At 36.1% G+C, this 27664-nt stretch overlaps 1 protein-coding gene across 3 annotated transcripts; it reads right to left on the bottom strand.

The window, feature by feature from the left end:
• Positions 1-2430: 2430 nt before the first annotated feature.
• Positions 2431-27398, bottom strand: LOC132065490 (mitochondrial fission protein ELM1). 3 transcript variants are annotated; one of them, XM_059458904.1, is made up of 11 exons: positions 27173-27398; positions 12964-13190; positions 9733-9829; positions 7235-7384; positions 6986-7112; positions 5634-5746; positions 5482-5545; positions 5299-5392; positions 5092-5200; positions 3807-3932; positions 2431-2693 (listed from the first exon to the last, which is right to left on the bottom strand). In XM_059458904.1, the coding sequence occupies exons 1-10, from the start codon at positions 27362-27364 to the stop codon at positions 3831-3833; spliced, it is 1275 nt and encodes a 424-aa protein (XP_059314887.1). In that variant the 5' UTR covers positions 27365-27398; the 3' UTR covers positions 2431-2693; positions 3807-3830. The 3 variants fall into 3 exon arrangements, with proteins under 3 accessions (XP_059314887.1, XP_059314888.1, XP_059314890.1); XM_059458905.1 differs by lacking the exon at positions 27173-27398 and adding an exon at positions 26150-26299; XM_059458907.1 differs by lacking the exons at positions 12964-13190; positions 27173-27398 and adding an exon at positions 11483-11694.
• Between the last annotated feature and the right edge of the window lie 266 nt (positions 27399-27664).

A 27664-nucleotide genomic window follows, 5' to 3' on the forward strand; every position in this document is an offset into this window, starting at 1 on the left:
ACAAATTTGGATAAAAAATACTCCTCCCGTCATTAAAGTTTTCAAATATACCCTAGTCATAACGGAAATCCCCAAAATAACTCAATTTTATTTTTAAATTAAATCCGATCCAACTAAATAAAAAACTCATATGGGTTACCCGCTCCTGTGCCTAGTGGCTCCAAATGTAGGACTGGGAAACAAGTTGGTTGCATATGAATTTTTTACTTAGTTGGGTCGGGGTTAAATAAAGTGGGTTTAAAAATGAAATCGGGTTTTTTTGGAGGATTTGGAGATTTCCGTTAAGACAGGATTATATTTGAAAACTTTAATAACAGGAGGGACATTTTAACCCAAATTTGTGAAGGAAGATATTTTTAGCTTTTTCCCAAAGTAAAGGGGCATTTTAAAACAGGCCAATAGGATGATGACACGTGTACCTCAGTTAAAATGATGGGTATATCTGTGCCAAAGTATGACAGAAGGAGTATATTTGGATCGAAAGTATAACGAGGGGTATATTTAAACTATTTCTGAAAGTACAGGGGTATATGTGGCCCTTTTCCGTTAATTAAAATTTAACCCATAACTCTGTATACAATTAAAAGACTTATAAGCATACCCGAAAAATTCGAGACGAGCTTCAAAAAGCTTATTCAATGACTGCTTCAAAGTATTGATCAGTTTATTAAATCAGTTCCACGGAAATCAGTTCACGAATTCACTATCAAGGTGATTCTTGGGTGAACAGACCTTCAGAGAAATAAAACGTCGAAATAGTACTTACAAGAAACCAAGACCCTTACATGCAGGGGCGGAGCCACATAGGGCCGAGGGGGTTCATCCAAACCTCCTTCGGCGGAAAAAAACATTGTTTATACATGGTTAAAATTATTTATGTATATATAGTAGATGTTGAACCCCCTTTGGCTTCTTCGTATGTTTACCTTTTTATATTTTGAACCCCCTTAGTGAAAATCCTGATTCCACCACTGTTTATACCTATATATTTGAATTGAGTTATCAGGTTTTGAGATCTTGGCTTTCCCAAAATGTATGCTAATAGAATGATAGCAAACAACAATTTTATGATCCTTTCAATAGCTGTTTCTTCAATTCTATTATGACTTTGAAAGGTCTTGCCAATCCTATTAGCAACTATTGAAGAAGCTTTTTGAAGCTTGCCTCGAATTTTCCGGGTATGGGGTCATTTAGTGGTGTCTCCGCCATCTTCAAATCATGGTCCGCCTTTGAACTGAGGGAGTACTTTGCAAGAGGATGTGACGGATGAAATTTTGATTTATCAAAGACAAGTTTCTTGTACTAGTTGCTAAAGATAAATTAATTAGATGTATTTGGAGGAGCAAATTTGTTTGCTAATATTGATCAAATTAAGATCTGGCCCTCACTAATTTTTTTCAAGATGGTTGCTTATGATGCTTATAAAACTGCTCTCAATCATCAGGAAAATATGAGGGATAAATTTTACAACAGTCACTTTTGAGTTTCTGTAATTGAAAAATTGTCACTTGTATGGAGTTTTAAATTTCACATATGAAACTTCTGGAGATTATCATGTAGTTTAATTTGTGAATCTGAAACTCCATGCATTAGCTATTTTTCAACGACATGACTGCAAAATGGTGGTGGACGCAATTTAGTCAAATATATTTTTATGCCTAAGCACAGTGGTGAAGGCAGGAATTTTACTAAAGAGTGTCAAAATATACAAAAAGTAAACACACATAAAAAATAAGGGGAGTCAACATATAGTATTTATACATAAAACTGAAATTTTAACTTAACCAAATAGTGTAATTTACCGCGAAGGGATAAATTGACAACCCGTAGCATAAGGTAGCTCCGCCACTGCTTAGGTAGACTAATATCTCATTCACATCCAAAGTCAATTGTTCAATTTTTAAGGTTCGTTTGAGAAAACATACTTGCTGATTACAAGTGGTTTTTTAATGGAATATCGTTCACGAGTTCAGTTTTTAAGGTTCGATTGAGAAAACATACTTACTGATTACAAGTGGTTTTTTAATGGAATATCGTTCACTTGTCTAAAATAGTACAATTTTCTTGTTCTACTGATTACAAGTGAAATTTGGCGTAAGACCCCTCGTTCTACTCTATTTAACCTTTTTCTTTGTAAAAGAATAGTTACAGTTCCTATTGCATCCTTTAAGGGAAAAGATTGTAATATTTCAAACTTGAAACGAGATGACATGTCTTAACATTTCCTAATAAAAAAATAGGAAAATAGCTTTTGCTGCAGATCTCTAGATGTACTAATAAAAGTATACGATAACAATAGTTTAACCTTTTAAATAAGACCGTTCACATAATTTAATTCACCTGTAACAGAGTGCGGGCACACATATAGAAATTCCCAACAAAGCAGAAGTATGTTTGAACTTGTTAAATTTTGATCTTTTATGATTTAACCAAAGCAAACCGTAAAACAATACATTCCTCTGAGCAACCCAATCAGCTTCTAATTTACATATGAAGATTGACATTTATTTTTGTCAATATGTGGCAAAAACCCTCAACGGGTAAAAGAATAGGAGCCTCATTGTTCAACTCTGATTTTATCTGGACAATTATCTCTTTTTTCCCTCCTATAAAATTAAATCCATCATAATACATGTTCAGAGCTCTGAACACACATCATAAATGACAAAAAAAAAAAAAGTAAATCTGTGACAACAACAATATAATTGAATTCAATAGCTTTCTCTTGAAGGCTGTCTAAGAACTTAATAGTATAATTGAAGATTTTTAGATATTCGTACTTGAAATTTACTATGTTCATGACATTAATGATGATTATCGTAGATATTTTAATATTTTTATTTTATAGATAATATAATTCTTACAAAATATTATTACACAATATTTGAGTGTGACTGTTATAAAGAGGTAATTTTACAAAAAGTGTACCGCTATAATGATGTCATTGCTGTTATATACAAAATCTTTGTTATAGAGAAGTAAAATATAACATAAAAAATTAGTGAGAGGTCTGACCGTACATCCAAAGTTAATCAATGAGTTCAATTTTTAAAGTTCGATTGAGAAAGCATACTTACTGATTACAAGTGGTTTCTTAATGAAATATCGTTCACTAGTCTAAAATAGTACAGTTTTCTTGTTCTACTGATTACAAGTAAAATCTGGCATAAGACTCATTGCTCTGCTTTTTTTAACCTTTTTCTTTGTAAAAGAATAGTTATAGTTCCTATTGCATCCTTTAAGTGAAAAGATTGTAAGATTTCAAACTTGAAACGAGATGATATGTCTTAACATTTCCTAACAAAAAATTCGGAAAATAGCTTTTGTTGCAGAATCTCCAGATGTATTAACAAAAGTATACGATAACTAATAGTTTAACTTCACATAATTTTTAATTCACCTGTAAGAGAGTGCTGGCACACACATATATGATATATATATATATATATATATATATATATATGATAGAAATTCCCAACAAAGCAGAAGTATGTTTGAACTTGTTAAATTTTGATCTTTCATGACTTAACCAAAGCAAACCGTGAAACAATACATTCCTCTGAGCAACCCAATCAGCTTCTAATTTACATATGAAGATTGACATTTATTTTTGTCAATATGTGGCAAAAACCCTCAACGGGTAAAAGAATAGGAGCCTCATTGTTCAACTCTGATTTTATCTGGGCATTTATCTCTTTTTTTCCTCCTATAAAATTAAATCCATCACAATACATGTTCAGAGCTCTGAACACACATCATAAATGACAAAAAAAAAAAAAAAAAAAAAAAAAAAAAGTAGATCTGTGACAACAATATAGACCAAAAGGATTCTATGCTTTAATTTTCCATCCTCTCTCAGCAAGAGCTTCATTGACACGGGTAGCTGCTACTGCAGTGTCGTTAAGAGGAGGGTAACTCCAGCTTTCTGACATCTATTAAGACAAGAGATGATGGAAAAAAGTTAGTGTATTAACAAAATAAATGAAATAGTGAGGATTCATATAGCCGACCCTAACTTGTTTGGGACTACAGCGTAGTAGTTGATATTTTATTGACAGAATAAAAGAGGAGTTTGTCAAGTAGTCTTCTAGAGGCGAGAAGTCCCTCTCAGCTCTATATACAAGTCGCCTCAAGAATTCCCAGTTATTTATGGGGAAGTAATAAAGCACCTTAAAACATATTTCCGCATGCAAATATACTTCTTTAAAGGGAAATAATAAAGCACTTCAGGCATACTTCCACAAGCAAAAATACTTCTTTAAGGGGAAATAATAAAGCACTACAGGCATGCTTCCACAAGCAAATACTCAGAGATGAGCAATTCACAATAATATATATTTGGCAGGTCCGTGAATGTGAGCCAACTCGACTAAGAGAAGTCAACAGGTAGCAAATTTTGGGAACTGCTCGCTCAGCTACAATGCAAAGCGCTCTTTCGAGCTACCAACTGATTGCAGCACATAGACAACAGTATCTAGCAACCATCTTAGAACTTATGAAGAAAGAATTTCTAAACACCCAGAAGACAAGAAATCTCTTTGCTAAATTTAGGAGACATTATCAGTTGTAGGCTATATTGCTATGCCTATTGATATACGTCGTTCTACTAGATACGTTATATACGAGTATGTGCAACTATAAACAATTTCACCATTTAATTTTTTAAACACAACTGGAATCCACTATAGAGAACATTTTCAGCATGAGCAATCCAGACGTCTTCCTGTAAACCTTGTTCTCAAAACACACCACTCAGGTGACTCCCCACTATTTCACTCATGGAAACACTACCACGCAAACACAAAGGAATAAACACACCAACCATGTCCTAAATAAACCACCATCCCATCAATCCCAAATGCTCGTACTGACAAGAAAGACAAGTTTGGACGCACAAGCACCTAGCATTGTCAAAACATGCTTGTATTGAAGAACAATCTAACCTTTTCTCAAAGCAGAATGTCATCACAACTATCTACTACTCTGAGCAAGAACCATCAGTTTAGTTGTAAAGAAATACCCAATGTATTTCTCAAGTTACAACTTCCCAATTTTAGCCGTAAAGAAGGAGAAAGAGTAAGGGATTCTTACATCCTCAAGTCCTGTGAATGGCCTAGTCAGTCCTCTCTCTCTAAGTGCCTTATGGAAATCTGTGAACTTCCATGTACAGCGTTCAGCTCCAACTACATACACAGGTTTCCTGGGATGGAAGGTATGAATCACAACAAAATTTTAAGGAAAAACATGTTCAAAAAAAATTAGATCATGAACAACCACTGAGCTAATTGTCAGACATACCCAGTACTGCAAGCCTCACTCAACATGCTAACTGAATCTGCTGTGATGACAAAAGCATCAGCCCAAGCTAGATGCCCCATGTGTGGATTTGGCTCTGAAGATTTAAGAAAAATATCAATTAGATGATCATCCAAATAAAATTATAACTACACAAACTAATACAGATTATTGTTTCTGGGTCACCTTCACCATTCCAAATGTGTACTTTTGGATCCATACCAAGCTCTTTGACCACGATTTTAGAATGCTGCAAGAAATCAACAATGCCCAGAGTGTCAATCACATTTAACATGTTGCCAATTGGTATAACTTGAGATGCAATCTGTAAGAAATACCTTTTCTGGTGTCCTTCTGGAGAAGGATATTCTTACGCTCCCACAGCTCGCAAGAACATTGTGAAGGGAGGCTGTTAATTGCTTAACAAGGTCTGCCCCATACCTGCAGTATCCTAATCATAATCCAGGAATGATATAAGTTGTACATACATGAACCTAGCGGCAAAGAAAGCTACCACAAAGGGATACAAAAAGAACAAAATAAATCATACTCTACAGTCCTGATAAAATTTCATGAATTCCCATACATGTCTTAGTTTTCCTAGACCACTGAATAACTGAAGGTAAACAAGCAAGATTTATGGACTCTATGGTTGGAGAGAAATAAGAGATGCTTTGAAGGCAACAAGAGTCACATTTCAGTGGTCAAAAACAAGTGTATCCAGTATCTGTACTATTGGTGTAAGGAGGGCTTGTTAGAGGATATGGATCAATATCTTGATTTCCTAAATTTGTTAGGGAGAAGCATGTAATGGTTGATTGGTCTGAGTTCTTCTTTTTGTTGTAATTTCTGTACCAGCTTGGTACTTCATTAATAAAATTTAACCTACCATTATCAAAAACAAAACAAAAAAAAAAAAAGATTTAAATATCATCCTTTTTAATCATCCTTTTTTGAGGGTCTCCAAACTAACTTGCAAACCATGCAATAAAGATGATTAATCTATACAGATACTAGCCATTGAAAAGGAACAATACTCATTTATGACAGATTGGACTAGACAATAAACTGGGTTACAAGTCTCCTCAAACTGCAAACCAAGCATTATGAAACCCAGTTATGAAGATAAAGTAGAGTCTACTCAAGCAGATGTCGAGAAGTTCGAATATAAAAACACAAAATTTTGGAACCAAGCAATATGGAAACCCATAGATAAAGATCAAACAGTTCACTGAAGAAGATATTCAGCAGCAAGAATTAAAAAGCAATAAATCTACACAAACGGACTTGGCTTCTTGGCATGGAAGAAGAAGTTTGCTTTACTATGCTTCGTTCTTACCCACTCAAGTTAGATAATTGACTCCACTACAACTAATGATGTAGCCAAAGATTCACACTGGTACCACATACAATAGTGTTATTGTTACCAGTTTCTACTAAATTCCCTTTTGCATTACAACAGTATATCTTCTCACAAACTTTGCATCCACCAGTATAACCATTAAATACTTTTTAAACAAAAAAAAAATCAGCAATTATATACTTCAAAATTCAACATTATATATTCCAATTCATATGTCATGCGATCTCAGCTTCATCTCTTTGTACTTTCCTTTGTTTAACAAAATGAAGTTATGAAGTTTGATTTTGCAATGAAAGGATATCAGTCATTCAGATTGAAGAAATATACTTGTAGGGCCTCCAATGTTGACCACCAATAAGGGCTTCGGCAAAGGTGCAAACTCTTCATGCCAGGTAATGGCTGCAGCTCTAAGCACAGAAAAATCAACTTGATGTAGAGCTCCTACTGTAAGTACCTTGTTTTTTCAGAAACAAAAGTCAAAGCCCACAAATGATCAATTTAGGTACAACAGCTCTCAACACACAAATATATTACATATTACATGCTAAAACTAATATAAATGTTGAGGATACCTACAACATGCTTATCAGGTGGTTCATAGGGTGTTATCCACTTGTGCAGAAAACGTGGAACTTGTTCCTTCCCTTGAGGAGTTAAAGGGTAATAGTCATGCTTGGGGGTGATTACCAAGTCGAATCTGTCCAAACGGGACCTTGGATGCTGAATCTGAAGTTGAAATGCAGCAGAGACAAATAAATGAGATTTTCTTCTCCAGACGCAGATACATTCAAGAATTTTCCCAAAAAAAAAGTACATGGCATACAATCCAAATATGTCATAACAGCTTTCTTTGCTGAACTAAACAGGAAATCCAGCAGCTACCATTAGCAGTCCCTAAATTTGAGAAATCCTTCATGAGTCAACCAGTTCTTCTAGAAAAATGATTCAGTCACAAATGTTTCGGAAGTTTCTAGTCAGAGTGACTTGTGTGTGTTATTAAAAGCCATCGCCATGTGAAGCAAGGGATTATCGCTTCATGGGCTAAGTCAAGCGTTTCATAGAAGCATTCAGTTCTTTGAATCTCAATTTTGAGGAGCTGACTTAATATCAACATTTTCATACATTGGGTGTTAAAATATTTTTATTTTTTAGTAAACGGTAATAAACATGGGTATTAAAATAATTGTAATTTGATCATTCATATTTTTAATAATCGATGTCCGGACCAGCTTGCGCGTACCTTGACTAATTCCACGGGTACCTGCTACCTCCCACCAACACTATCAGTAACTCTATCCACAAGGCTTGGACAGATGGGAAGAGATCACCTAGAGCTCGTTTGGATGGGCTTACGGCTTTTGACTTATAAGCCAAAAGTCGTAAGTTAGAAATTCTAGCTTATGGCTTTTAGCTTATTTTTGTCATTTTGGCTTAAAAACAAGGGCCTAAAAGAACTTTTTAATCTTATCCAAACACTATAAAAGTGCTTAAAAGCACCTAAAATAAGTCAATCCAAACAGGCTCCTAGTCTTTTTGCCTTCGCTGGGATTTGAACGAAAGACTTCATGGTTCTCAACCCACTTCCTTGACCACTAGGCCACACCCTGGGTGCATAATTGTCATCTGATCACTAAACTACAAAATTCATATATCTTTGATATCTTTTAATGTTATGACTTGTGCGCTTCACTTCTTGCTTTTTTACTTCAAGCCGCATGAACCTTGTTGCTTTTTTGCGCTTTTCACTATTAAAAACACCGTATCTGCACGTTCACTTCCTTATCAAAATTTTATATATATATATATCAAAAAGATCTGCACGTTCACTACAAGGAATTTCACTAAACTTGCAGCCTAATTTCTTCTTCACCATTTTGGTTCCTCTGTAGCTCATATCACCTATCAGCTATCCTTATCAGGAGAACATCTATTGTACTAATTTGTGATCACAGCTGATTGACAGAATGGGCCAAAAAAAAAAAAGATATATATTTGTTCATTGACATGTAGACCTGTGCATTCAAATACAGATAGCTTGAAGCAGGAAAGACAGCTTTTCAAGCAGAGAAACATCCTAATATGCCTTTGACTTCTCAAGAATTTAGTCTCTAATAGGCAACCAGAAAAAAAACTGCAGGACTAAATAAACTGCAAGAGTAAATCACATCTTTCTCATATGGAAATTGGACATATATGTTTTTTTTTTTATAGCCAGACATATATCTAAAGAAATGGAAACTGTTGTAGAGCATGAAAGCGTGATCCAGTTTTCATCAAATTCGTTCTTAGTTCCTAGTTCCTACTCCTCCAGTAGATGAAAGTTCATAGATAAACAAGTTGTCCAACAGCAAAAGTCAAACAACCCGCAGAGAAGAAGGGTAGCACAATGCACAAATTCTTTTTTTTTTTTTTTAAATCAATAGCACAATGCACAACTTCTTTTGTATTAGAAAGCAAAAAAGGATGTCAGTAGGCATTAATATCTACCACGTAAAGAAATAAATTGACAATTACCAAGAAATAGATCATTGGGTTTCAATTGTGTTATGAAACATAAATTTGCTTCTCGTAACCTTTGTCTTTTCACCATTCAGAGTTCTACTGCAGATCTTCAAGATAATTTAGACCTAGTTTGATAAACTTTTGAGTTATTCATAGTTAAGACATAATCCTAGGCTTGTAATTAGGAAGCCTTCTGTATGCATGATTTAACCAACCCTATTTGAAGAACGCTAATATTTCCTCGGCCCCTGTGGATCCAAGGGGTTCCTATCCTCGAGGCTATCAGTTGTTACAACAGATATCTTCTTCCTACAAATGTTTGTCACCTCTTTAACACAGATTTGGAATTATTGCAGGTGTGTTACCAAATATCTCCACTGGGATTTAAAACTATCCAGTTTTTCACCACTGATGGAATGTCATTTGAGAAACTGTCCAGCCCACCACCAATAAATAGATAAATAATAAGAGGGGAAAAGATTAAAAAGAGGAGAGGAATAGGTTAAATGGACTTTCAACTATAACGATCTGCAGAAAAATCATGTTTCGCGCAGAAGCATCAGATTTCATACCTGGACAACAAAAACATTATCAGATGCCAATCTTTTTATGGAGCTAGTTATTGAAATCGTATCTCTTCCAGATGCAATCACCAGCAATGGTCCATCCCTGATAAGGAACAATCATTAGCTCATCATTACTACACTGAGTTTTCGATCGAGAGCACAAACATTATTTTTACCGTTACAAAAAGTGAAGGTCATTTCCGAGAAAGGTGTTTTAAAATGACACTGAAATGAAACATATTTTTTTAAAGAAAAAAATCCAACAAAACTGGCATTAGTCCCAATTTTTCAAAGTTGAGATTCAAAGAATAAACCATTGCTCGTTCAATCACTTTTGGCATATTACTTGAAGTGCACACCTGTCTGAAGCGCATAATTTATGAAAAATTAAAAAGTACCAAATATTTACTACTACTATAGTTTTTTTATAAGATACTTTAGTACTGCTATAGTAATCAAATTTCAATTACAAATTTACAGTAACTAATTTCAACGTTCAATATACAATGATGTTGAAATTAGGCAACACCTTAGAGTGGAGATTCAAAGAACTGGCGACTTCTCGATTGAATCACTATCCCACCATTTCTTGAAGTTCACATTTCTCTGAAGCGCATAGCTTCACGCGACAAAACGATGGCTTTTAACAACACTTTTTACCAATATTTTAGGTTTATGTTTGCAAAGAGTCTTTAGTTTGATAAGAAATTTTGTGTCACTATATGAATTAAGTGTGAGATAGCGAGAATCTCTAGTTTCAGAGAACTCCTAATTCTCTTAAGGGACAAATTAGGTTAGAACGAGATGGACCGGAGTAGAGCCGAACACAGATAGATGATTTTTATATCCATCACAACTAGTCTAAGATTGGCAAGTAGTTGATCAATTAATTTTTTGGTAAATTAGACCCCCTCTCCTCATGGGCCCACGCACCCTCCCTTGGTAACTCAAACTCCAACCTTCGTTGGAAATATATATATATATATATATATATATATATATATATATATATATATATATAGAGAGAGAGAGAGAGAGCGCTCTACCACTAAAGAACTGAAAAATCAATATCTTTATTGACTAAAACTCCAAAGATCCACAAGATTCTCTACAAATAGAGAATTGACTGCATCTGGTAATATTATACATTCTCAAAAATCTAACCAATAAATTTGCTTTCGCATAAAAACTTCTGCACTAGAAATTACCCATTTTTTTAACATCTACCATAGACTCGAACAAAGAAAACAGTACTACAACTCTACAAGCATTTTTCGATGTGTGCATCTATCATAACTTTGCATAAAGGAAATTACTGCCCAAAAAAAAAATGGACCTTTGACCTAACTCAACCCAAAAACTAGCTCATGAGATGAGGATTGCCCAAGAGGCCAAGACCATATAAGGAGACAACAACCCGTTCTCTTAATCAATGTGGACTCTAACATCACTCTACACACCCGATCTTGCCAAAGACTCAAATAATCAGTGTTTTCTTTTCTTGTTCTTCCTTCTGGTGTCCGACGAAGCTCCCCTTCAGCAGCTAGTACTCCTATCTCTAGAGTCTAGACAATCATTTAGGCGCTCGTCTCTCTAGGATCATTCAAGCACCATTATCTTTTCAACATTTGCGCAACTGACACCCTCTTCTACACCCTGAATTTCTTGGCTTTGTTATGCAATTGAAGTTAAATTGATAATAGTTATAAGGATCCACAACACTAAATCTCTTCTTGGTGATTGAGAGTAAAGTTACCAACGACTTCCCGCCGAAAAGAATTCCAGCACCACTTTTCTTTGTGGTGATCGTGCACTACTCTGGCGAGATTTCAATGTCAACTTTCTATTTTTTGTGAAATAAGCACGCTGAAGTTGGTTTACAGGTTTTTGCTCAGCTAGCTTCATGTTAATTCTTGTTTGAAGCAGCTTTATGCTTAGTTGTAACCTCTGCATCTTCTTGATGCCATTCTAATACATTTTAATTACTTCACCAAAAAAAGCACACTGAAGTTGGTCCACTTTGAGTTTGAGGGAGTATGTCAGAATATCAACTGAATATGGGTCTAAATTCATCGACGTCTAGATTCATTATACTTGAATAAGAAAAATCGTAAATAATATAGTACACTTAATCCCGATGTGTGGTGGTAGTGTTCTCTATGAAGTCTTTTTATGAGAAACTTTGGGTTAGGAAAGAGGTTGATTTCCCTTGTAATGCAATATGGGTTCCAAGTGTGCCGAGAAAAGTGTGTTTTTTCACTTGGCTAGCCTCTAGAGGGGTGATTTTGACAGCGGAAAATCTTAGAAGGGGGAAGGTTATCTGCGTCAGTTGGTGTTACATGTGCAAGGAGAGGGGCGAGGACGTGGATCACCTTCTTCTACATTGCGGGCTGACCATGAGATTATGGTGGGATATGTTTAGGTGGTTTCACACACATTGGGTAATGCCAAGAACTGTGAAAGATTTGATGTTCAGTTGGAAGAGCCAGAGGAGGAGAAGACGAAAGGCTTGGAACGTGGTACCACTTGCGTTGATGTGGGTAGTGTGGACAGAGAGAAATAGGAGAGCTTTTGATGGAGTAGAGTCGAGTTTCTCTCAGTTGAGGAGTAGCCTCCGCTCTTTTATTTACTTTTGGTCTAAACAGAAAGTTCCTAGCTGTATACATGATTGGGTGGAGTTCGTAGAGGATCATATTTTGTAGATGCTTGATCGTATGGTATACCCTTTGTGTACGGCCGTTGTGGTAATGTTTATGAATGAAAATACTTTTACTTGATCAAAAAAAAATATATATAAGATACATTAGAAATTTTTGTATTTAATTCCAAGAATATTTATTTACCTTATTAGCATAGTGATCAATAATCACCTACCATATTAAACACAATCTAAGAGTCCAATATAAGGACCACCTCTTGTACCTTGTTAAGTAAGTATATGAGAAGCTTTCTATTTTCACATAGTATTAGAGTAAGCAAAGGTTATGAGTTCAAGTCTCCGAGCCACTCATTAGGAAAAAGAGTCACGTGTTGCTCAATGAAAAAGAATCAGCGCGTAAGGAGGCGTGCTGAAGACATACTTAAGAATAAGTGTGTGTTCTCTAATAGCTTAAGCTTTTAGATGAGATGAACACATACTTCAATTACTACCACGATTAAAAAATTATAGTAAAATGCAACGGGAAGCAAATGAATCACATGAATGAAGATGAAGTCATGAACAAAGTAGAAACTTACTTCTCAAATGTCTCACGAGCCATTCTAACTATACTCTTCACGTCAGCTTCCAAAATAGATGACAAGCCTGTGCCACCATTTCCCATAGGCAAAGTTCCCGGTTTTCTAGCCCTTCTTCTCAATAAAATTCCAAATATCTGGCTTATAATGTAATACAAGCTTTTGTGGAAAGATACAGGAAGCCAGTGTAGCCACTCATTGACTCCTCCTCTTGGTCTAGTAACCCGCTGCATGTACAGATAGCAGCAACAGCGATTTCAAGGGGGGAAAAAAAAAAAAAAGGTGTGATCAACAATTACAATCTCCCAAAATAAATGCAGGACTTTCAAGTTATCACCCTCTACTTACCTCTCTGTATCACTTAATAGTTTAAAACAGCACCATTCAAATCTAGGAAGATAAGAAATTTCTAATTATCAACCGGATCAGTAGAAACTTCAACTGTTTCATTCACTCTACTCATGCAAACTTTTGAACAAAAACATGCCTCTGTTCAAGAAACTTATACCAATCAAATAAGATTAGACTGGAAGTAATGCATTGGTGGATGTGTGAACCCGGGAGAAAAAGATTGCAAGGATAAAACCCAACACCTAGTCCATTGTAGTAGCTAGATCAAGTTCATTATAATTACATACAATCATTTATTTATTTTTGATGACATATAATTACATACAAGCATGCTTCAGAGGACTACGGATTCTAAAGTGAACACGTCAAATGAGTTCAATTGACAGAACGAAAACCAAAATCTTTCAGCTTTGATTCGATAAAAGCCCCACAAGACATATTTATGCAACTACTACATGGTTGATAAGGTTCTGTGTCCTTGTTGTTTTAACAACTTGTGCCTAAACTTATAGGTTGTGCACCGGTGAGATGAATTGCATAGAGGGCAGTGGTGGAGCCAGAAATTTTATTAAGGGTGTTCGGATTTTGAAGAAGTAAAAAAAACCAATGAAGGATGTTGATACAGACCCACTTCTCAAGACTTACTCTAGGAGAAAATATCGACAAATAGATAAAGAATTATAGAGTCTTGATGAAGTGTAACTTCTGCAGTTTTTAGTGTACACCCGGAGAAACTGTCAACCAACTGCTTCCTGGAACTGCTCCAGCAGTTTACTATTCCTAGTTTATAGTTATCTGATGATAATCTTATCCTATTGTATTATCTATAAATATGTAACTAGGATTAGTTAGTTGGATATGAAATTTCAGATTTAAAACTACTATATTCTGGAGTCTTGTCCTCTCCATACGGACATCTTTATTGGTGTAATTGTGTTTAAGATTCTTGCACGATCTATTACCAATAAATCGCAGTTTCTTATTCTAGTCCTTGTGTTCTCTATTTTCTGGTTACTATCAGATGTTCCAAAAATAGTACATATCCATAGTAAATAATATTTTATCTATCTACAGAGCATAATTTTCTGGCGAAGGGTGTTTGCGCGAACACCCTTAAGCCAAGGTGGCTCCGACACTATTAGAGGGGATAACTTGCCAAAAGCATGCAAACTCTGCTCTTTTTTCTTAATCCTTTCTATTCATGTTAACTGTGCAGGATTTAATCTCATCTGAGTTACTATGAAACTCAGAAAATACCACATGCTTGTTGGATTGAATGTGGTTATATCTGACAAAAGCTATCAGTTTAAAACTATTTGTTAACTGCTTAAGTTTTTGGACAAGAAATGGGTAACCCCATAAGTTCATTGTATGAATGTTGCTGACTTTGTGTCCTTTGGATTGATCATTTGACTAAAGGATCTGCCGCGTATCTTTAACTATGCAAGCTTCTAGACTTTGTAGGAGATCAAATAAATACCCAGGTAACCAAGACAGAAATCAGGGCTAGGGGAAAAAGGACTTACAAGTGAATAGGCCTGTAGTCCGAGTTCTATGTGCTAGAATTGAAGCCAAATAAACACTTAAAAAAGAAAGGCAATAAGGCTCTAAGCCCCAAACTTGTGCAATCAAAGTCTATAGGAAAAGCAGTAAAAAGTTATCAACCTTTAACCAGTCAAGGAAATATTAACCATTGTTAGTACAATCTCACTCCCCTAAGTCTCAAGACATAATATTTCAATTCCATGCCCGCTATTTTTCATGTTTGACTCTTTTGCCCAATAAATTCTGAAAGAACTCTTTCAAAACATATACCATGCCAACCATAAAGTTTCCAATAAAATTTGCTAAGACTCCTATTTCTACACATTTGGCATCACCCAAACATTTCATAAAATCCATTTTCAATCCCCTAGTGCCACGATACAGCCATATTTGAATCAATTGGGCAATATCAGCAAGCATCTACCACAATAGTCCAGCAACCTCAAATCTTATTCGTTCTCCTAATTCAAGTTCACTAGGTCGATGTAAGAGGGCAGAAGGCACTCAGATACAACACTCGTGCACATCTCTATCTACACAAAAGATTTTCTATTTAAGTTTGAGTTTCCTGCAATTTTATCCACACACTATGTAAATAAATACTATTGGTCCGCAATCCACATCATCTTCACCATCTAGAGTAACCGTGAGCACTTCCGGCCAAACTCCTCATAGAATACTAATATTTCTCTTCCTGACTCAACTGGGACAACAAAGCAATCCAAAAAGGAAAAAGGAACTCACATATAAAGTGTGCTTGTCGGGAAGGCCGAGTGCTTGAACCAATCCAATACTAATCAAGCTCCTGACGCAATACTAAAAATTCTAATAATTCTCTTCCTGAACTCAACTGGGACATCAAAACAACAACAATAACATACCCAGTGTAATCCCACAAGTGGGGTTTGGGATGGTAGGGTGTACGCAGACCTTACCCCTACCTCTTGGAGGTAGAGAGGTTGTTTCCGGAAGACCCTCGGCTCAAAGGAAATGTAATAACAACAGCAAATAATCAAGGTAAACAAAGCAAATGAAGCAACATGTAGTAGTAAAAAGTGAAGAATAAGATATTTACTAACTGATACTACTAACTATATAAGGCGAAGATGAGATGTCACGACCTATTTTCACTAAGTCGTGCGGGCACCTACCTTTCCCACCTCGGTAGGCGAACCCTTATTCCAATAATCAAAAATATATAAATAAAGCGGAAGAAGATAAAATAACGTAAGTCTCACGATAATAATATAAAGAAATATAGAAATAATGAGAATCAACCCCGAAGATCGGTCGGTCATACAAGAGCATCTAACTAAATACTATAAGTACGAATCATAATAATACATAGTAGCCTAAAAGATCATGTCCCAGAATGAAACAAGACATAAGGATAAAAAGAGTCATCGGCATCGATCGTCCTCGCTCATCCCGAAGGACTCGAATCGTAAATCCTCGAATATTAGCCACGAAGAGTAGAAATCGATCTCGGTCTGGTACTCCGCATTCATAAAAGAATGCGAAGAAGTGTAGGTCGGTACAAACAACAGTGCGGTAGGTATCATAGGCCGACTAAGACTAGATAACGTATATAAAGACAACAAGCAAGAAAAACATATAAACCAACAAGTACAAGTCAATATGAATCCATATCCTGAGAACAAGTCATCTTTTATGTTATAGCATCTAAACCCAATTGTGCCAAGTCTTAGTATAATCAATCCGAATCGGACATCACGAGTATCACAACAATCAACAGGAACCAAGATATAACGCAATGCAATAATGTATGTGGGATGAATGCAATGCATATGCAGCTTTGTACAACATGTCCGGACGGAGTAACTCCGCGTCTCGGCGATCATGACCCATGGGGACCCGCGAAGTCCATGTACCACTCGCTCCGAATATAACCTCGGATCACGAGCACACTCTCACGATCCCGGCAAAAGACCTCTGCGTCGGACACTCCGTCGTTCCCGCAAGAAAACCTCGGGCAACAAACACTCATCTCTCTTTTACCTATAGGCAAAGACCTCGGAGGCTACACGCTCTCTCACATATCATCATTAGTGCCATAACCATGCATATATCAATGTATCATGGAAATGCATATGAGTATGATGAAATGTAATGTTAAAAACCAATTCAATCCGAAACGGTACCACGCATTAAATACAAGTAATATCGACAATAAGGCTACACAAAAAGCCACAATGGAATCACCATTCTCATCTCCATATCAATCAAGTAAAGCACCGCAATATCATAGTCATGATATATCATTAGTCACAGATACTCAATGTCTCAAGTGGCAACGAGCACACGAAAAAAAAAATAGATCAAGATAAGTCAACAACACAACGGGATGTGTAGCCCCCAAATCATACAACAAGGTCCAACCTAAGAAAATATCTAACCCAACTTGATGCCGCAGTTTATATGCATTCTCCGACAATATCATCTAAACATACGCTTCGCTAATCAAAGTCTCACCATAAGGTAAACCGTAACCTACCTCAATGCCGAACAGGTGTCACGAAATTTCACGCCAAAGCTTTTTCCTTCTGAAGTGCTTCCGTCAAGTTGCATCTCACGTTCTTCGCTTTGGTTTTTGAAAGAGAGCGAATGTTGTCCGGTTCTAATATCTCATTAATTAATGTAGGAATAAGCGAGAGAAATACGTATCTTCTTTGCATAGCTAAAATAAATTAATGTTGCACCTATCGACCAACGTAAAGAGGTGAGTTGTGCAATATATAGTAAATCACAGTGTATGTCCATCAAGTTGAAGTGATATAATTATAGTAGGACGCGTGTCCAACCGCACTCTTAAATTCTTAATTGGAATATTCATCAAACTAGTATAGAGCACCGCACTATAGCACCTCTTCCACTTGGAAATGCATAGTGGACCGTGGGTTCCACTAATGATAGCAATACACCAACCCATATTCTTGCTTGGTCATTTACAGAAAATTGTCAAAAAAATCACGTGTCAATCATAGCAACTAACTTAATGCTTATCCCTCTCTCCATTAATTCCACAATTAATCTTTACTCTCCCGCTTTATTCCGACATTTAACCAATTGCACACATAATTAATGATAATAACAAGAAGTTATACGGTTTCCTACCATTAATCCGGTAGTTCTCATCTCACAATTTACCTATGGCTTGGACGAATTTAAATATATCTAGTAGAGGAGAATTCTTAACTTATATTTCAAGAAATACTCTCCTTTAACCTTACTTTACTCGAAGAAATCTTCGAGTTGTATCATTCAAATTTTGTTGGTGACGTTTTTGAATTAGCCAAAAGAGATTGATTGGTGCATAGATATATACAACCATTCGAACTGATTATCACTAAAAAGGGTCTCGTGACCGGCCCAACAAAAAAGGGATTTAAATGGGTCTACAAAATTAATAACTTTATGCTTACCATTCATTTTCAAAACGTGTCCACTAGTACATAGCAATAGTCTTATGTTGCTGTCGCATACATCCACTTTGTCCTCCACTATAGTACCAATGAAACCTTAATTTAATGCCTAGCTTAATGTAATGATAAAACATACCACGTGCGTAATCCAACTCTTTTACAAAGCACAAATATTTTATCCTCTTGTGTACGCGTGGAATCATGATGTGTACTCCTAATCCCTTTAATTAAAGAATGCCACATAACAATATATATAAATTTGTCATGCTAGTTGCGCCACGTTAGGGGGTGACATCCAAAATAATTCATCCACTTAATCCATAATCAAATAATTAACTTCCCACTAAGTTCATCAAATAACCATTTACGCATAATTAATTTCTTAAGCACACTTCACATACTTGTTAATTAAATAACCGAATCACCCGTTATCGCGAACTATAGAAAGCAAGATTAGACCACGAAAAGGGTGTTTTAGGAATATTAGGCCTAAAAGTGCTAAACGACCAAATGGGTCGTTACATCGGATACGATTAAACAATCGCTCGTCCTCGAGCGACACAGAAGAATGAACGCCGACGGTAACTAAAGAATCTTTAATAGGACAATGCGGAAAACCTCTACGGAATACGCCATAAACACTGCTCTCTCTCCTTACTAGTCGGAACTCCCTCTAACTTAGATAAAAGACCTAATTTTCATATTTCCAAATTCAAAATTTTTCCACATCCTCAGTTTCCGAATATAAGCATTGCTTTTGTCAAAATGTTCTAATCCTATATAACCAAACCTATGAACGTTATCGATAGGCCCCACAATTTTCCTTAACCACATGACCTTAGAATAAGACGCAAACCTTGCCACTCGAATCGGTAAAGTATTCGATTTCACTAACCCTTCTTTCACCATTCTTAAATTTTCTTTCGTCGAAGTACCCTTGCCAAAAATCCTTAATGGAAATAATTTCCCTTTCTCCTTAGTTCGTAAGTTCACTAACGTGATCAACGATATCTAAAAGTATTTCACCATTAGTCTAGTCACACCTTCATCATTCGTCACCGTAAATAATTCCATTGACCCACGCCTTATTCGATAGTCCTCAAAAGGTGCTTACATATGAATAACCGACCTTTACTTAACTATACCTAAATTAGTCAAATATAAGGTATAAGTGTTTGTATTGTAGACTTAGGGTAGATAATTTACTTTAAAGTACTTGGCACGTCTTTCTATATTTCTTATGTGTATAAGTACCAATACAAATTATTTCTTGTCAAGATAGATTTCTTAACCGTACTTATATAACGTAATTAATTGATTCTTGATTTGTATATCATGGCTTTGACGTATTACAGATTTGTTATCGGTTATATACGTCTATTCTTAATCACGTATTTTTATTTATTTTTATTTTATTTTTATTTTTTTTTTCTGCTCATTTGATTTTTTTTTTTTTTTTTTTTTTTTTTGTGGCGACAAGCTTTATAAAAAGCGGTAGTTCCGACTTTTCAAAAAGGCTTTACCCTTCGGGTAAAACCGATGGCCGACAACTTTATGAAAGAGGATTCAAATCCTCTTTGAAAGCAAAAATTTACGGCATCTTCAAGATCAGCCGTGGTTTGGATTAAGCAATTTATAGGGGAAGAGATGATGTACATGAAGTGACTACACTAGCTGACCTTCGTTCATGCACTCTTCGTTCATATAGAACCAAACTTTGCGTATATGCCTCAGGATCCTTCTTACAGACCCGATTAAAGAAAGAATGCAAGGTAATTCAAGCCTTTCATTGTTATCGATCATCGGTATGATTTCGCTTTGATCTTTTGCTAATAGATCCTTTGATGATGGACTACTCTCTCAAGATCCATTTTATTCATCTTTTTTTATAATTCCTAGGTGATGGTCATATTCGAATATCTATTTGTATACACTAATAGTATTTGTTCTAAATAAATTAGCTAATGTATTATAATGTTATGGGTGCGGGGATGTGGAGCGAAACGAGCGGTGGATTTGGATTAAGTACCCAATTACTTGGGCGGGCGAGAACCGGGGAATTGTTGTCATGTGACAACAATCAAGAAAAGATAATTATAACGGAAAAAGGAAGCAAAAATGTTGTCTCGAGAAGCAATTTCCAAGTGTTTTTTACATGCCAATAAAAAAGCGGCCAAGGAACTCAATATTGGGGTGACAACTTTTGAAGATAAGATGTAGGGATTTGGGAATTCGAAGGTGGCCACATAGGAAGTTAATGAGTCTTCAAACCATAATCAAGAATGTTAAGGTTCGCTCTATATACACGTCTTAACTTTACACTCTTGTTTCAAATTAAAAAAAAAAATTCACCTTTTAGTTTATGTAATAATATTATATTCTCTTAATATTTCGTTTAGAAAAGAACGTTAAGATATTCTCTACATAGACATGTTACCCTTGTTTCGATGATGAATATTTGCGGGAATTGAAGAGGGGGAAGGAAATGGTATGGAACGAAGTGGAAGGATGTGATAGATTCATTAGAGGAAAGAAGAAAAGGATGGAGGAAATCCGGACATGGAACTTGAGGAGAAAACAAAGAAATTAAGGCAATCTTGTTTCAAGGCTAACCAAGAAGAGAAAGCTTTGGGTATGGCGAATTGCGGGCTTCTTTTGATACTTTTTGCGATAGTGGTCCGATTGCGGAACAATAATCTTGCTATTGGTTATGGCCATAGAGAGGAAGATGATGAAGATGAAGTCATTAAGTCTCTTCTTCTTGCGTTTTCAACTCAGGCCCAACCTTGCATGATTGAACTTTGCTTTTTTTTTTTTTTTTTTTTTTTTTTTTTTTGGTGTGTTCTATTAGCTACTCGAAGAAAGTAGTTGGGACAATGGTAAAATGTCTTGATTTGAGTGGTGAAATCAATCTCTTTAAAACTTCCATTTGTGGGACTTGTTCGATATCACGGGCTCTTGAAATGCGGTTCCTTTTCTTTTCAATAAAAGGCGAATAAACCTAAAATGTTTAATTAAAGGCGAACAAACCTAAAATGATCAATTAAAGGCGAACTAGCCTAAATGCGGTGCTCGATCTATGATTATTAATGAGCGATTGCTAATGATTTGGGGATTTTCTACCCTTCCAAAATCCACGTCTAAAAAGTTCACACTCAAAGAAATTTGTGAGTTTCAAATTTAATCGGTATTAAGTTGGCTTTGCCACTTTGCTTTATCGAATCTTGCAATTCCGACACTATTTTGGAGGAATCGGTCAAAAGTAGTTCATATGTGCAAGGAAAATAAAATTAAAATTTCTAATAATGTGGCCGAAGCCTATGTAAGCCTATAATTAAATCCTATTATAAGGTGGATAAAACCCAAATAAATAATGAAGTCTTATTATAAGGTAGACAATCCTAAAATAAAATAATTAAATCCTATTATAAGGTAGACAAACCCAAATAAATAATGAAGTCCTATTATAAGGTGGACAATCCTAAAATAAAATAATTAAATACTTTGAATAATTCGTTCGTTAAATGACCACTCCACTACATCTATACCTATTCTCACCTTTTCATAATTAGGTTCCCCTTTGCCACCAACCTTTAGAAAGGAAAAGTCATAGCACTAATCCATTGATCAAATTATTTTTATCTTTTATCCCCACTACAATCCAACATTAATAACAAAAATATCCAGCTGTTCAGTCTCGTTTCTCGTGCCAACGGATCCCAAAACTCGCTTTTGATGCTTCCAATGGATTCCTTGTGAAATTTCACTCAAATTAGGCTTTTGAATCACTCAATTTGACCTTATAATGAATGAGATATGGTGGTTTCAAGTTTTGGAAAGAATGCAAATTTTTAATACGAATTTCAAATAGCCATTTCACAACTTTCCCATAATTCTCATTCGAAAACTTAGATGCAGCACCCGATAATCCTTCATCTATACCATAAGAACTCTTACTTTGCTATACGCTTCCCTAAAACCGATCATACCATCGAAACAAATCGCTCTTATTAAGCCATAAATGCGTTCTTGCCTCTTTTCGAGAAAACCCAATACTATAAATATGGAGATCTTATGACCCTATGAATCACCTTTCCCATTCCTTCAACCAACCTTACAATAACGAGCCTAACCACGACTCCACACAGCTGAAACCTTAGGTCATATCTAGAAACTGAACTTAGTCAGGCATCTAAATTAGGACAACACAACTTGTACTGTACCACATGTCGGAAACAACCGTTCGCGCAAGAATTTAAGGATGAGTTCCCATCATCCGGGAGAAGGTAAAAATAGAAGTTCGGATACCAATTGGGATCAACTAGATACCAATTTGAATGAAGTAGCACGAAATAATGAAAGAATACGAATTTTCCTAGATGTCCATAGCCTCCCAATTATAAGTGTGCGCGCAACACACCCATAAGTAGGACTACTAGACATTGCTCTTGTACTTATATAAGGGTAACCTAAGCTCGATACCAACTTCGCACCCTATTTTAAAAACGGAGTCGTGCGGCGCCTACCTTTCCCGCCTCGGTAGGCGAACCCTTATTCCAATAATCAAAAATATATAAATAAAGCGGAAGAAGATAAAATAACGTAAGTCTCACGATAATAATATAAAGAAATATAGAAATAATGAGAATCCAACCCCGGTATACGGTGGGTCATACAAGAGCATCTAACTAAATACTATAAGTCGAATCATAATAATACATAGTAGCCTAAAGATCATGTCCCGTAATGAAACAAGACATAAGGATAAAAAGAGTCATCGGCATCGATCGTCCTCGTGCTCATCCCGAAGGACTCGAATCGAAATCCTCGAATATTAGCCACGAAAGAGTAGAAATCGATCTCGGTGGTACTGCATTCATAAAAGAATGCAGCAAGTGTAATCGTACAAACAACAGTCCGGTAGGTATCATAGGCGAGCTAAGACTAGATAACGTATATAAAGACAACAAGCAAGAAAAACATATAAACCAACAAGTACAAGTCAATATGAATCCATATCCACGAACAAGTCATCTTTTATGTTATAGCATCTAAACCCACCGTGCCAAGTCTTAGTATAATCAATCCAATCGATGTACATCACGGTAGTATCACAACAATCAACGGGAACCAAGATATAATGCAATGCAATAATGTATGTGGGATGAATGCAATGCATATGCGATTTTGTACAACATGTCCCGGACGGAGTAACTCTCACGTCTCGGCGATCATGACCCATGGGGGACCCGCGAAGTCCATGTACCACTCGCTCGGAATATAACCTCGGATCACGAGCACGCTCTCGCGATCCGCAAACCCCTCGGGCATCGGACACTCCATGTCGTTCCGGCAAGAAACCTCGGGCAACAAACACTCATCTCTTTTACCCTCTCCATGCAAAGACCTCGGAGGCTACACTCTCACATATCATATTAGTGCCATAACCGTACATATATCAATGTATCGTGGAAATGCGTATAGAGTATGATGAAATGTAATGTTAAAAACCAATTCAATCCGAAACGGTACACACATGAAATACAAGTAATATCAAGAATAAGGCTACACAAAAGCCCACAATGGAATCACCATTCTCATCTCCGTATCAATCGAGTAAAGCACGCGCAATATCATAGTCATGATATATCATTAGTCACGAGATACTCGATGTCTCAAGTGGCAACGAGCACAAAAAAAAATAGATCAAGATAAGTCAACAACACAACGGGATGTGTAGCCCCCAAATCATACAACAAGGTCCGACCTAAGAAAATATCTAACTTGACTTGATACCCGAGGGTTTATATGCATTCTCCTGCAATATCATCTAAACATAGGCTTCGCTAATCAAAGTCTCACCATAAGGTAAACCGTAACCTACCTCAATGCGAACGGTGTGTCACGAAATTTCACGCAAAGCTTTTTCCTTACGAAGTTGCTTCCGTCAAGTTGCGTCTCTCACGTTCTTTCGCTTTGGTTTTGAAAGAGATGAGAATGTTGTCCGTTTCTAATATCTCATTAATTAATGTAGGAATAAGCGAGAGAAATATGTATCTTCTTTGCATAGCTAAAATAAATTAATGTTGCACCTATCGACCAACGTAAAGAGGTGAGTTGTGCAATATATAGTAAATCACGGTGTATGTCCGTCAAGTTGAAGTGATATAATTATAGAGGACCGCATGTCCAACCGCACTCTTAAATTCTTAATTGGAATATTCATCAAACTAGTATAGAGCACCGCACTATAGCACCTTCCACTTGGAAATGCATAGTGGACCGTGGGTTCCACTAATGATAGCAATACACCAACCCATATTCTTGCTTGGTCATTTACAGAAAATTGTCAAAAAAATCACGTGTCAATCATAGCAACTAACTTAATGCTTATCCCTCTCCATTAATTCCACAATTAATCTTTACTCTCTCTTTATTAAGACATTTAACCAATTGCACACATAATTAATGATAATAACAAGAAGTTATACGGTTTCCTACCATTAATCCGGTAGTTCTCATCTCACAATTTACCTATGGCTTGGACGAATTTAAATATATCTAGTAGAGGAGAATTCTTAACTTATATTTCAAGAAATACTCTCCTTCAACCTTACTTTACTCGAAGAAATCTCGAGTTGTATCATTCGACTTTTGTTGGTGACGTTTTTGAATTAGCCAAAAGAGATTGATTGGTGCATAGATATATATCAACCATTCGAACCGATTATCACTAAAAAAGGGTCTCGTGACCGGCCCAACAAAAAAAGGGATTTAAATGGGTCTACAAAATTAATAACTTTATGCTTACCATTCATTTTCAAACGTGTCCACTAGTACATAGCAATAGTCTTATGTTCTTGCATACATCCACTTTGTCCTCACTATAGTACCGATGAAACCTTAATTTAATGCCTAGCTTAATGTAATGATAAAACATACCATGTCTTGTAATCCGACTCTTTTACAAAGCACAAATATTTTATCCTCTTGTGTACGCGTGGAATCATGATGTGTACTCTAATCCACTTTAATTAAAGAATGCCACATAACAATATATATAAATTTGTCATGCTAGTTCTTTGCCGCGTTAGAGGTGACATCAAAATAATTCGTCCTTAATCCATAATCAAATAATTAACTTCCCGCTAAGTTCATCAAATAACCATTTACGCATAATTAATTTCTTAAGCACACTTCACATACTTGTTAATTAAATAACCGAATCACCGTTATCGCGGACTATAGAAAGCGAATTAGACCACGAAAAGGGTGTTTTAGGAATATTAGGCCTAAAAGTGCTAAACGACCAAATGGGTCGTTACATGAGAAGAGATAGCTGCTACCTCTCCCACGCAAAAGTACTACAACACTCGACTACCTACTATCCTTCTATCCTAAATCCTCGACCTTCATACCTTCCTATCTAAGAATGTTCTCAACAACTACTGTAAATACAACAACAACATACCCAGTGTAATCCCACAAGTGGGGTCTGGGGAGGGTAGGATGAATGCATACCTTACCCTGGCCTTTGTGGGGCAGAGAAGCCGTTTCCAAGAGACCCTCGGCTCAAAAGGAAAAAGAGAAGAAAGGGAAGGCAAATAAAAGAAAGAAATTTGACGCAGATACAAAAAATAGGACAATAAAGTAACAAGATATAAAGCAAAGGCGCAATATATAGGAATACACATCGAAGAATAGAAACTGCACGATTACTAAATAATACTACTAATAAGCCCCTACCTCTCCCACTATAACTACTGTAAATATTTAACAAATTTTCTAATACAAATACTGAAGCTCCGCCCTGCACAAAATTGAAAATTCTACAAAAAAGAACTCACGTATAAAGTGTGCTTGTCGGAGAGGCCAAGTGCTTGAACCAAGCCAATACTAATCAAGCTCCTCATGCAATACTAATAATACTCTTCCTGAACTCAAGCGAGACATCAAAACAACAACAATATACCCAGTGTAATCCCACAGGGTGGGATCTAGGAAGGGTAGGATGTTCTCAGACCTTACCCCTACATCGCGGGCGTATAGAGGTTGTTTCCGAAAGACCCCTCGGCTAAAGTAACTCATAACAAAGCAATTTTAAAAAATAACATACCAGTTTTAAAAATAAAAATAAAAAATACAGAAGCAATTTCAAACCAATACACGAAAATTGAAAAGTGTTAACCTTTTGAAAGTCTTAGACCACAAAATTTCAAAAGTCTTCCTTTCTTTCTTAAACTTTGTACCAAGTCCAACGGTGTCACATAAATTGGGATGGAGGGAATAATTCTCTTCGTGAACTCAATTGGGACATCAAACAATACACAAAAATTGAAAAATTCTACAAAAGGAGAAAAAAAAAAAAAAAAAAAAAGAACACTCACATATAAAGTGTGCTTATCGGAGAGGCCGAGTGCTTGAACCAAACCAATACTAATCAAGCTCCTCGTGCAATACTAATAATTCTCTTCCTGAACTCAACTGAGACATCAAAACAACAACAACATACCCAATGTAACCCTACAGGGTGGTGGGGTCTGGGGAGGGTAGGATGTACGCAGACCTTACCCCTACCTCGTGGACGTATAGAGGTTGTTTCCAAAAGACCCCTCGACTAAAGTAACTCATAACAAAGCAATTTTAAGAAAATAACATCCAGAAGCAATTTCAAAACAATTCACGAAAATTCAAAATTCTACAAAAGGAGGAAAAAAAGGAACTCGAGGTAGGGAGGTTGTTTCCGAAAGACCCCTCAGCTAAAGTAACTCATAACAAAGCAATTTAAAAAAAAAAATAACATACATACGCAATTTCAAAACAATACACGAAAATTGAAAATTCTACGAAAGGAAAAACAAGGAACTTACATATAAAGTGTGCTTATCGGATAGGCCAAGTGCTTGAACCAAACCAATACTTTGATTCTCAGAAGCAGGAAAACCATTACCAATAATAACAGCTCGTCTAATTACACCATGTACTCCACCTTCAAATATATCAGGCACACCAGTCATTGCTCGTGGACTTGATGGTGGTTCTGGTAACCTTATTGGCTTCATTTATACTAAAATTGAAAAACAAAAAAAATCAAACCCTAGTGTGTATGTCCTTTAAGATCGATTTTCAGTTCAAATATAAACAACTTAGTTGCGATGATGGGAAGGGAAATTGATGTTTGTCTGAAAGCTTGTGATTGGTGGTGGCTTTAGACAACCGCAAAGGCCAAAGCGGTTGATTTTTTTGCCTTCCTTTTGGTCTCTTCTTTTTTATTGCGTGGGGAGGAAAACAAGGTTTTGCGATTGCTTTCTTCTTTATTTTCTTTTTGCTTTGGACGAACTTATTATTCATTTATTGTGTTT

Source organism: Lycium ferocissimum, chromosome 7 (assembly GCF_029784015.1).
Source record: "Lycium ferocissimum isolate CSIRO_LF1 chromosome 7, AGI_CSIRO_Lferr_CH_V1, whole genome shotgun sequence".
Lineage (NCBI taxonomy): Eukaryota > Viridiplantae > Streptophyta > Magnoliopsida > Solanales > Solanaceae > Lycium > Lycium ferocissimum.